This window comes from Cyprinodon tularosa, unplaced genomic scaffold (assembly GCF_016077235.1).
Source record: "Cyprinodon tularosa strain WSP-4 unplaced genomic scaffold, ASM1607723v1 ctg66, whole genome shotgun sequence".
Taxonomy (NCBI): domain Eukaryota; kingdom Metazoa; phylum Chordata; class Actinopteri; order Cyprinodontiformes; family Cyprinodontidae; genus Cyprinodon; species Cyprinodon tularosa.
The window spans coordinates 2,634,649-2,646,592 of record NW_024039407.1 but is presented as its reverse complement, the minus strand read 5'-3'; the positions used below and the strand labels follow the sequence as shown (position 1 = coordinate 2,646,592).

Sequence of the window (11,944 nt, the reverse complement as noted above, 5' to 3'; positions counted from 1 at the left end):
CCTTTACCGCCTCAGCTCAGCCATCCCTCACATGTTTTCGTTTAAAAGGTGCTTTAAGGTACTGACTTGATATAGAAGCTGTTTTGGCCACAGTGGCTGATGAAGTCGTATGATTTGTCCAGAGGCTCCTCGTTCAGGTAGCTGGATTTGAAGCTTTTCTCTGGAACCACAAGTACGTAGTCCTGTTGGGACATGAAACACAGGATCAAATCATGTCTTCTAAACATTGAATGTGTCCATGTTGGAACTGTTTCATAGATCTGTGATGGTTTTGCACATAATGAAAGATAAATGCTTGTTTTCTTCTGGCTGAGAAGATTGGAGGCAGGTTTTAGAAAAGACTTTTAATCCTAAAACGATCACCGTGCAAAAACAAAAAGCACTGTTGGAAAATTTTTCCAAAAGGAGAAACATCGAGTGGAGACAAATAGACATTTTTCTGCAGTGTTTTCTGAATAAGATCACAGAAGAATAAAACTCATTTTTAGAGGAGAGGATTTAAACCTCAGGTGCTGATGATTCCTGCAAAAGCCATAATCTAGTTTGAGATCATTACATGCAAGGTTAAAAAAAAACTTAATCTGTCACTGCAAATGTCATATAAAAAGGTGTTATATTTAAAAGCTGGCACATCAGAGGCTGGAGCTGTTAAAGAAAGCAAATTACAGAGCTTTGATTTTGACTCCTTTCTTAAACTACCTTTTTTTTCCCCAGCCAAAATAAAAATCCTCTGATGCTGATTTTGTGAAGCAAACCATCGAATGGGATTCCTACTACCACCTAGTGCTACCACCAAACCAAAAAGGACTTAAGTCAAAAAATGTTTAACTTCTGCATTTTTGCGCCATATATATTTGTCTTTGCACTGCTCTGAACTTCCATATCAATGCGATTTGCTCCATCTTTTTCTCTCGCCCTGCTTACATGTGATCACTGCTGCACTTTATGAAATGGAAACGTTCGTTTCACTGCTAAGCTGCTGCTCATTTACTGTGTGAAAACTACAAATCGAAATTTCGTTTTGCATACAAAATGACAAAAAAAGTTTTCTAAGTCTTTAAGACCACTAAAGTTCTGAGAACAAAATTTATACTTTCTGTTAATTTATGTTTAGCACAGTGTGAAAATTGGCAGACAAAGAGCAGAGAACATGCACATAATAAAACACAAATAAGCAGGAGGGATTTCCTGTTCATCAGAGTTATTTAGAAGGAAAAACCGACAGATAGTTGAAGATCAAAAATGGTTCAAAAAAGTTTCCAGACAAAATTGCAAAACTGAATCTTTTCGAAGGAAGACCTGCAAGGAGAATAAGCTCTAGAGCTGCTTCTGAAAGAGTTTAGCATGTTGGAAATCAAATGTAGAGTTACCATGGCGGTGCAACGAGAAGCAAGAGAAACATTGACCTTGGTGCACCATTAAACAGATAAGCGAATAGATGTAGAGTGGGCGACCTTTAACCCATTAGGGGCTGATTTCTAGTTTATTTAGCATTTCGAGGAAGAAAAAAACTGAAAGCTGAAGCAGGTTAACAATGAGACTGATAAACTGAAAGAACAGGACACTCACCAGCCACAGCGTCTTTCCTGGAGGGACCTGCACCGTGAGGAAGACGTCATGGTGGGTCACATCCAGAATGATCTGGTTCTCTGAAACCAGCACGTCTCTGCAGCCGTAAGCGTGGGGACAGAAGGAGGCGTTGGTCTGACCTGAAAGCAGCAGTCAGTTAATGATCACTGAACAATGTCAAACCACCATAGTAGAGGATGCTGTTAGTTACCCTGCCAGATCAGTCCTCCGTTAATGTAGACTTGGACTGGATAGGTGGGATGAAGGGGCTGATGATAATGGAGGATGAAGACGTAGCGGCCAAGAGACTGGATACGGGCTGTGTACACTGCTGCATTCTGGGTAAAGGAAAGGGAGGAAAGCAGCTGTGAATTTATCCCCGTCACCCTCATCGCTATATCAGCAGCAGCGACTTTCCTACCTGCAGCGAGTCCAGACGCATGTGGTGGTTGTTATCTGCGCCGAAGGGAGGTCTGACTTCTTCCATCCAGGCTGGCTCGTCCCTCTGGTTGGAGGAAAGCGGAGGAGCTGCTGCAGGAGACGCCTGAACGGGCTCTTCCTGAGTGGAGGAGCTCTGGCCCTCCCTCAGGACCAGAGAGTCTGACGGTGTCTGGAAGCGGGAAGGGATGCAGGAGGAACTGGGAGCGAATGCAGAGCGAGCTGGTCAGCATTTAAAGCAGGGCATCATCAAATATACTGCAGTACTAGGGAGTCCCTTTACCTGTCAGAGGAGAACTGTCCATGAGTGCTGATGCAGTGGACCTTAGGCTCCACATACTCCATGGTAAACAGGTCTTTGGGCACCAAGTAGACTTTGTGCTGAAAAACAATGAAAAACTTTAGAAAATAGAATATCTTCAATTTTTCTCTCCATAATCTAACCTACAGGGACATATCATGATAAAAACGTTAAATCCCTTTTCACTGAAATCATTTAACTTTTTTTTGTGCTAAGATAAGTAGGTATTTTCTGATAGAATAAAATAATGTATGTTCAAAAAAACAAAAATCAAATAAGTGATTTCTTTTCAAATGCATAATATAAATTTGATTCCAAGTTGGTAGATCATCTTTTTTATCTTCCTAAAAAAAAGGGGGAAAATACTTTTATTTCAAGACATTTTCACTCATCCTAGATATGTTTTTTGCAGTATTTTAAAAAGTGAAATATACATTAAATAGAATGATGAGTTATATTAAATTGAACGATGAGGGAAATATTTCTGGCCCTTATTTCCTGCAATTTCGATGATGATGTTTTACAGAATAGGAAAAGACCTAAAGTTTAGTATCTGAGAAAATTAGATTCATGTAAAAAAGTTTAATATTTGAAACTCATGGTGTCAAACCCTAAAGGGTTCATTCAATCCAAAAAAAAAAAAAACTGCAATGGTTTGCTTCCAGCATGGGAAAAACTGTCCAGAAAGCATCTGTCCTGTAGGCAGACATCGCCTCCACAAAGCGAGGGAGTTCAGCATCCAAGCAGAATCATAGAAAGTTGAGTGAAAGGAAAAAGTGTCGATCAGCAGGGATGGATTCGCCCATAAAGATTCTCATCTACTAGTTCTGGTCCACTAATTCTTTTACAGACCACAACTAACATGGTCATCTACCAGGACACTTTAGAGCACTTCATGTTTCTCCTCTGCTGACCGAGATTCTAATTTCATTTTCTACCAAGAACTGAATCCATGTGATATATGAGTTTTATTTTCTGAAATTAAAAACAAATAAAAATGCAAAACCTTTTAAAATGTTTTAGATATATCTGGGAAGTCAAAAAACCAATATATGTTAGTTTTTTTCCCATCATGATGTAAGGGGACAGCGATTCTCACCAAAAAGAAGGAGGCACGCTCAGAGGACATCTGGATCTCGGCATCAGCAGGCAGTGAGAAGAATGCCACCCGCTTCTGTTCATCAACTGCCACGACTCGACACAGGAAGCTGCACAGAGAACATGCAACAGGAGGATAAAGAAGTGCTGAAAGAATGAGCAGATGGAGCGTGAACAGTTTCAGCAAATGGTCAATAAGCAGAGCTGATGGAGACGAATGCTGGCCTGGGTTTGTTTAGCCTTTATGTTAGCTACTCAACACCGAGGAATTAACTGAATGACAGGTTTTTATACAAACTGGAAAGGTTTCAGTTTGTTTTTCACATGTCTCTAATAACGATTGGTGTTTTGTTAGTCATTGGAGAGGAGGAGCTTGAAGCAGAACTGCTGCTCCTTTGAGTTTATTGAAGATCTGATTAAGTTCCTTTCTAGTAGTGACTCTAATAGGAAGAACCTGGGAGAAAAAAGTCTGGATCAAATATCTCTCAAGTGAGTGAGTGAGTGAGTGAGTGAGTGAGTGAGTGAGTGAGTGAGTGAGTGAGTGAGTGAGTGAGTGAGTGAGTGAGTGAGTGAGTGAGTGAGTGAGTGAAGTAACGGCAGACATTGGCAGTTTCTCAATATGTGTGCTTGTGCATTCTCATGTGCTCATTTACCCGAAAAATGTCATCATCCTCAGAACTGTTCCAATTCACAAGAACAAGAAGACCGAGAACGGACAAAGTTCCCGGGTGTTGTTCTTGCCCCTCCCTCTTTACCGAGTATGCATCAGATCAGACTTGTCCGTTCTCAAGATTAACAGCAGCTTCCAATAAAGCGCTCACAGAGCTCAGAGTATTAAGTTAAAAGTTCTCTTTTCTGTTGCTGTTGTTCGAAAAAAGCACATTTATAGATTGTTTAAGATGAGAACATTATGCTTGTACGTGTCATTATATAGCCCATTTACTGACTTAGTGTGTAATAAAAAAAAAAATTCGGATGTTGAGAGGACCGCAGCAACCAGCGGACCTCCGAGGGAAACAGCAGCCAGGTCTAACCTTAACTCATCTGCAGCAGCCCTCTCTCAGCATAGCCGTGTGAGAAGTACCGCTGGCTCTGATGGCGATATTTTTTTTTTATTTGGCAAAATGTTCATTTGATTTGTGTTTATCTGACCCTTGTTCAATACTGTTCCCCCAGTAATTGAAACAAGTAATCATTTATTATTATCTGGAGACCATTAATAACAGGAGGAGAAATACAGCTCCAGAGGAGCCGAGCGAGTGGTGACGTCACGAGGACACTTCTGTTCCAACTGACCCATATTTATGCTAAGTGCTCCCACTCTGCCAGGGTCCATACTCACGAGTCTGTACTCACATTCCTGTGAATTGAGAAACGGCCATTGTTCCTCACCTGAACTTGCAGTGCAGGAGGGTGACATGGTGGCGCTGTGTTCGCGCTCCAGGCGAGTTAACGGTGACTGTCAGAGTTTGTGGCAGCTCCTCTTCACTGGCGTATTCCACCACCAGAGCATGGTCTCCAGGAGAGACCAGATGCTTTTGCAGCTCTATGCTGATCTGGAGCAGAACAAAAACGCAAATACTTTCTCCTTTAATTTCATATAAAAGCAAAACAACAACTACTCTGTTAATCCTCTTACGTCCAATCCGCTGCAGACGGCCATGTCAGGGTGACGCGGCGTAACCTTCTCTGTGGGGCAGGGTCGTGGCAGGTGGTTGTCATGACGACAGTTGCCGTCGTTTCCGGAGATGGAGGGGAAGTAGTCCAGAGGCAGGTACTTGTACAGCAGGCAGCTAGACAAAACAAGAGGATCGTTTTAAATATTGTCATGAAGGTTCAGATTTGAAGGAACAATACAGCCTTCAGCTACACTGCAGCAGGATGGGAATTGATTATTATAAGACAGGGGAAAGGACAAGACATAAAAACAAAACTTTAACAGGACCCAAGTTTATGCTTCCACCTGCTATTGGGAAGATGTTGGCAAATGAAGGGGATGAATCTATAAAACTGATAACTGCTGGAAAAAGGAACATCTAATGATCATAAAGCCTTCAAAATAAATATTAGGTTTTATCTGCATGCTAATCAGCTGATTGCAAGGCAAGAGTTTATTGTGCAAGAACAGCTGCAGTTAAAAGTTTTTCAGGGAGGAAAAACTCCAAGTGAATCTGGCTTAAAAGAAAGAACTAAAGCTGTGGAAAAGCACCTGATGCTGGAGGATCAGGGCCTGTTTCTGTCTTTATTGCTCCAGCATCATGTTCTGTATTCTCAGCGACCAATCACATTAATCCTCACCATGGATGTCCGATTCAGGAGCTAAAGCCCTGATTGGCTGATTGGATTGAATGCTATCTTAACAGTTAGTTCATTTTTATAATAAAAGAGGGAATGTCTATATTTACTTCTGGTTTTGTTCAGGAACAAAGCTGTATGTGCAGGGGTCCGTGACTTTAATCTGCAGGATAGGAGCTTCATAGTAGGCGCTGGGCAGCAACACAAGGTAGTCCTGGAGGAAAAACAAAAACAGTGGGAATTAGAGTGAAGATTAAGGAAATATTGAATCACAAGAATTGTGAAATGTAATGTATCATCATTAAATAAACAATATCATGAAATTAAGAAAAATTATAACCGTTTTTCTGGGCTAAATGTGTCATTGCAGACATGCAAGTAAAAAAGCCGCTGTAAAATATCCCTACGATCAAAAAGACAATGGTTTGGGGACAATGTAATTTTTTGTAGCACAAATAAGATAATGCTCTAAGAAATACATATTCTACCAATGTCTAACAACAATCCCATTAACATTTAAATGTCCCCATAGCTTAGAGTTATTTACAAAATCATAGGTTAAGGTGCATCCATGTTGAGTTGCCATCTTTGATTGCAGTTGCCGTAAGGAGATACAATTGTTAGCCTTACATGTTTCTTAGACTTAGAGAACTTTTATTGTCATTTTGTATACACTGGTACAGCTTTTCAGACAGTAAACTTTCAGTTTCACCTGTATATGAACAGCTGTTATTGGTAAGGGGGAGTATAAAACCAGGAAAGTCGACCGTAGATCATTCTACTTTTCTATTAAAATGGACAACCATCCAAACTATTTGCACTAAGGGATGAAAGTAACAGAGAAACGAAAAAGAAATAATAACCCCTAGAAAAACAAGTCTATATTGGAGAAGCTTAACCCAGGTGGAGATAATTCATGAGGGAGTGGAGTTGAAAGCCGATGTAGATGTTGAAGGTTTTCTCCTGAACAGGTGAGCTGATTCAATAAAACATTGCAGTTAAATTGGAATTATGTTAGAAACTGGGCTACTTTACTTGTTTGCCTCATTTAAACTGCTATCAGTTGATGTTATTTCTCACAGACGTCAGACCAGCAGGCGACTGTACACTTCTTTCAGCTGGATGTTCTGGTAGATGTTCAATGTGTTTATTTATTCTAGCTTATTTGTATTTGTATCTATATAATAGATAGATAATAGACCTAAACTAAAACAGGTTTCTCAGTGATTTAATTACAAGAATGGGAAGCAATCCGATGCAGAAACCTCTCAGATAATATTTACATCTAAAGGACACATCTAATCGCCCACGGAGAAATCAGCTGAAATAAATTCATATAAAACGAGAGAAAATCTCAGCTTTTAATGTATTGGCATCAATAAAAAAAACAAATTATGAATCGTTCTGTAACTCATCCACTGGTGTGACGCATCTGACGCAGGATGTGGACATTGTCGCATTATGACACTTTGCGCCTTCCAATCTTACGAAATGCTTAATGGCAAGGCGACAGAGCGTACTTCTCATTCATTTGTAATTTACTTAATTCACCACTAGATGGCAGTAAACCTTACATGCTGCAGCTTTAAAGGAAGTTACAGCATAAGAGCCGGCTCCCCGATAACACTGTCCGCTTTTCGGCTTAGCATTAATTAGAGTTCAGCATTATAACTATGAATGCAACTATTTCTTATAATGATTCATTATGCCTGGAAAATTGTATATGATATAATAAAGGCTTACTGATAGGAATAAGGATTTTATAACTTATAGGGAATCATTAATTTATCATCTTGTTTTAAAAAAGGTGCCCTCCACCGTTTTGTGCTCAGTAAGGCTGATTTGCATGTATGCTAACCACTACATGTGTGATGTTAAGTATATCTTACTAGCAAGATCCCCTCAGCCTCTATTATTACGGTCCAGGTTCCTGGGTTCAGGACGAAAGGCTCCACATAGTTGTTCTGGGGGACATTGACGAAGGTCGGCTGCACACTGGGTGCAAAGACGATTTGTTTGGACTGTTCTGAACCTTAAAACACAAACAATCCTGCATCACACACAAGAACTCAGTCTGAGTCAGATACACAGCAGAAAGGTAAAGTCAAAACAGAAAGAGAAAAAAATAATAATTTAACGATTGTCAAAGACAACTCAAGCAAACATCAAGTAGCATCAGCGGTGACAATGTCTGGTTAGTGGTGGAGACATACCTCTGCGGTTGGCCTGAAAGGCTGTTATTTTACCGTTGGAGGTGTCCCCCTCAGAATTGACATATCTGAGGATAAATCGAGTCAGATAGACGTCTGCCTCGCTCACAAAAACCTGGAGCTTGACTGCAGTCTACAAGGACCGGGTCCAAGGTGAGAAAGAAATGCGTAAGCATTAACGATAAACCTTGGATGTCTCTACTGATCTGTGGCCCTCAAGAGGAAAATCAATGGAGCTTTTAGAGTGAAAGAGAAGCCACCACCAAGACGTGTTTGCCAGCCTGCCACCACTGCAAACACATCCATCGCTTCTTACAGGAACGATGGATGATGAAGACGAGGATAGTTTCCAGACTGGAGCGACGCCATTACTCACCATTTTTCACCCCGACACCGAAATAACCAAATTTATTTAGTGTGTTTTGTGAAATTAAATAAAAAACATAAATTTTATCCATGTTTAGTATTAACTTTAAAGGTATAGGCTATCAGGAGGTGGGATCAAGTGATTCTAGCAACGTCTTAGATAAGTCTGAAGTCGGGTTGAGTCAAAGTCGAGTCTATTTTTTTAAAAATATAGTTAAGCCAAGTCATCAAATCTCTAAGTGGAGTCAAAATTCACGCTACGTTGAAATATAATTTACAACTGAAGTAAAGCATAGAATTCCTTAAAAGACTCCAAACAGGAAGAGGAGAGGTTTAGTCCTTTTTCCAAAGATGCTGAGAGGTGAAGAAAAGATAGAAAAGTAGGTTTACCATCTCCTAGCACTTACAGTTACCACAGAAATGATTCCAGCCGTCTTCTATGATCGACACCCTGCCCCGAACAGCCGAACCGCCCCAGTTGCTGTAGCGCAGCACCACACGGAACAGATCCGGAGAAGTGACAAACACCGACACCAGCACGTTGGACTACAGAGGGAGCAGCGAGCAAGGCAGGAGGAGCAGAGGGGACGAGTCAGAGAAACACAGGAGCCACAGGTTAGAAGACCCCACAGATCAGAAGAGCAGAGAAAGGAACACTAAGATGGAAGGAGATGAATCATTCAAGGAGAAGGAAGATGAGGGAAGTCACCAGTTAAACAGAACCACCATTAAGACTGAAAGGGAAGCAGCAAACCTCTAAAGGAGGTTCTCTTATGCTGTCATTTAAATCAGAACATTTCTCTTTGAAGACACACTTTCAAGCACAACTTTAGTCTGTCTCCAGAATTTCTTAAAGGTATCCACAATCATAGTTAATGAAAAAAGTGGAAAACTACCTTTATTAAACTAAAAGATAAAATATGTTTAACCTCTTGAATGCCATTACCTCTTCATACTACGTACACAATCAAGATAGCATTTGCATTCTCCCAGTGCAAGTTTTTCAGTGTGGGGCTAGAAAACTTTGGCAAGTTCTTGATCCCATTACAATTGGTCCCTAACAGTTTTTGTTACATGTTGCTACAAATTTGTAATATACCTAAATTTTTTATTTATTTTATACATACATAGAAAGTTGCAACATTTAAATTTCGCAACTATTTAAAGCCATATTTATATATATATACACAAACAAACATATATATATATAAATTCAAGCATCAATGGGTTAAACGCTGCTCTGTATATGCTGAAAGGTTATTCTACCAAAGAGAAACATCCAATTTTAGCTGATCTTTTTTGTATAAGAAAACAACAAGAAGGGGCCACAGTCAGCTAAATATCTTTTCATAAAAGCACACTGTAATACTTAACAGTTACATTTTAAAATAATGAACATTTATCATAAAAAAACAACTTCATGAGAAGACATATATAACATCATACATAACAAAATTCAGTATTATCAAGGAATATATATCAACATCAGAGGTCGAAGGTCAAACCTACCTGAATGGTGGACATCTGGGCATAACCTCTCCAGCTGAAGTCTGGGAACTCCAGCAGGTTGTAACCAAATCTGACGGGTCGACCATCCATCATGGTTCCCTCCTCAATCTCAAACTTCAGATGATGGAGGTCTGGAAAGTAATGATCTGGACGAGGTCTGCAACCAAACAAGCATTTATCCAACAAAAACCTGTAGATGTTGTAAAGAAACCTAATCCATTGGAAACAGGCTGCTAAAAAGATCCTCCTGACGGAATAAAGTAATCTATTTGAACCGCTGAAGAAGGTTGGTTAGACTCACAGGTTACACCTTGACCCCTCAATGTTGGGCCGACAGTCACACTGACCACTTTGCTGGCTACAAAACTGACCGATGGAGCCCCCAATGTCACACTGGCAACCTAAAAAAACACAAAACACATTTATTAGTTAACCATCAGCTAACATATAAAAAGCTAAACCTTGATGTTTTTAACGGGTTTAGCTAAAGAAAACTCACCCTGGCAGCCAAAGTAATTGTGATCCTGCAGGTTGTAGTAGCCCTCTTTGCAAGTAGAGCAGGTTCCACTGCAGACGTTGGGCTTGCAGTGACAGTCACCAGTCTCCTGTCAGACACATACAAATAAAAAATAACCATTAGCTACAGTAAATATTACAATACAATCTACTTCAACTGCAGAAAAGAGAACAAAAACATAAAAATCTGCAAAATAGAATAACCACATGTTGGATAAATCTGATCAGGAAAGTTCTAGCTTAAAAATGCATAAGGTTAAAAATAAAAGAACAAAACTGATCTGACATCTTCGAGAGGGCATTTGATTTACTGTGGGTGTTATTTCAGTGCTTTGATCTTATTGGCAGCAACTAGCCTCTTACACCCTAAGGGGGTATAAATAAATTTCTGCCTGACAAAAACACACAAAAGTAAATAACTTATAGCCTCAAAGCTATTAGATTTAAGAAGAAACTTTTGGTACGTCTGTAAAGGTAAGATGTCATAGAATGGTTTTCTGGTGTCAGCACCATTGCAGCTTTGACCCTGCCTGAAATATTAGGGACAAAATACAAAATATTTTGCATTTTTTGAACCTCGCCAAAATTTTCTTTGAAATAAACATTGCAAAACACTACCAAAATATTATTTATAGCACAAAAAAGTAGTACAGACTTTCAAATCTAAATGTTGTGTAAAAATATACCAAATTTGGACTCAATCAGATGAATCATATTTATTTTAGAATGGTATTAGTGAGAAATTTCTTAGGCGGAGAGGCCATTTTGGCACATTTATCCATAAATGTCACCAAACTGTGACAAATATGTTTTTTACATCAATACTGGGGGTTTGGTAAAATTACGAGGTCACATAGCAGCTGGACCCGCCGGTGGGTCCGTAGGGTTCAAGGGGCTAGATGTCAAAACTTCAACATGACTAAAATTCTCAGAAATAAGCCTTCAGTTTGTTCACTTTCCTGTCTTTTAAAGACACATAACTCTTGAAAATTAAACATATGTTTGATAAATAAGCTTTCTAAAGATTGGTTATGAAATCTGCCAAAATCAAGTCACAGGTAACACTTTGCAGATGTACTATTTTTTGAGAGAGGAAATGTTTATTTCACCTGTGCACACTCAGCAACAGCACTCAGGGTCCCTGCAGTGTTACACTCACAGCCTGCATGATAAAACCAGGAAGACAGAGGTCTGTTCTACTGACTGCCTTCATAGAAATGAAAAATCCTTGAGTGTCATGTAGCATGTCCTACTGGAGCATCCATCAGGCACGTCCGGGGAGAGGTTCCAGTACAGAGGTTTGCATTTGTCACAAGCTGGGCCCTCGACATGACGACGACACTCACACTGACCCTGCGTGCAGGAAAAAGCTCCATCTAATGAATTCATTCAAAAAACACTAAAAGTTTAGAAAAATAAGAGCAAACTAGACTTACAACAGGTGGCAGGACGACATACTGGACGGATCCAGCTGGGTGACACGTACCAGCTTTCATGTCAGAGAGAAACAGAGGCCATCACTCAGGTTACACGATCTAAAGTCTCAATATTTATCATTAGGCTGCAATTTAAGGCCTCCAATCATATAAAGTGACCCAAACAGATTAATTAAAGCATATTCAAAGCAGTTGTTTAACATTTA

At 39.8% G+C, this 11,944-nt stretch overlaps 1 protein-coding gene across 1 annotated transcript in view; it reads right to left on the bottom strand.

Moving 5' to 3' along the window:
* The window catches only part of lama5 (laminin, alpha 5), a 108,134-nt gene that overhangs the window by 38,558 nt on the left and 57,632 nt on the right, over window positions 1–11,944 (bottom strand). Inside the window, 17 exon segments of the mRNA XM_038309294.1 lie at window positions 67–182; window positions 1,570–1,709; window positions 1,781–1,907; window positions 1,991–2,207; window positions 2,291–2,388; window positions 3,408–3,516; window positions 4,799–4,962; window positions 5,046–5,199; window positions 5,812–5,915; window positions 7,591–7,733; window positions 8,685–8,823; window positions 9,787–9,943; window positions 10,088–10,187; window positions 10,286–10,391; window positions 11,412–11,464; window positions 11,556–11,655; window positions 11,739–11,791. Coding sequence (XP_038165222.1) covers window positions 67–182; window positions 1,570–1,709; window positions 1,781–1,907; window positions 1,991–2,207; window positions 2,291–2,388; window positions 3,408–3,516; window positions 4,799–4,962; window positions 5,046–5,199; window positions 5,812–5,915; window positions 7,591–7,733; window positions 8,685–8,823; window positions 9,787–9,943; window positions 10,088–10,187; window positions 10,286–10,391; window positions 11,412–11,464; window positions 11,556–11,655; window positions 11,739–11,791 — 2,080 coding nt within the window.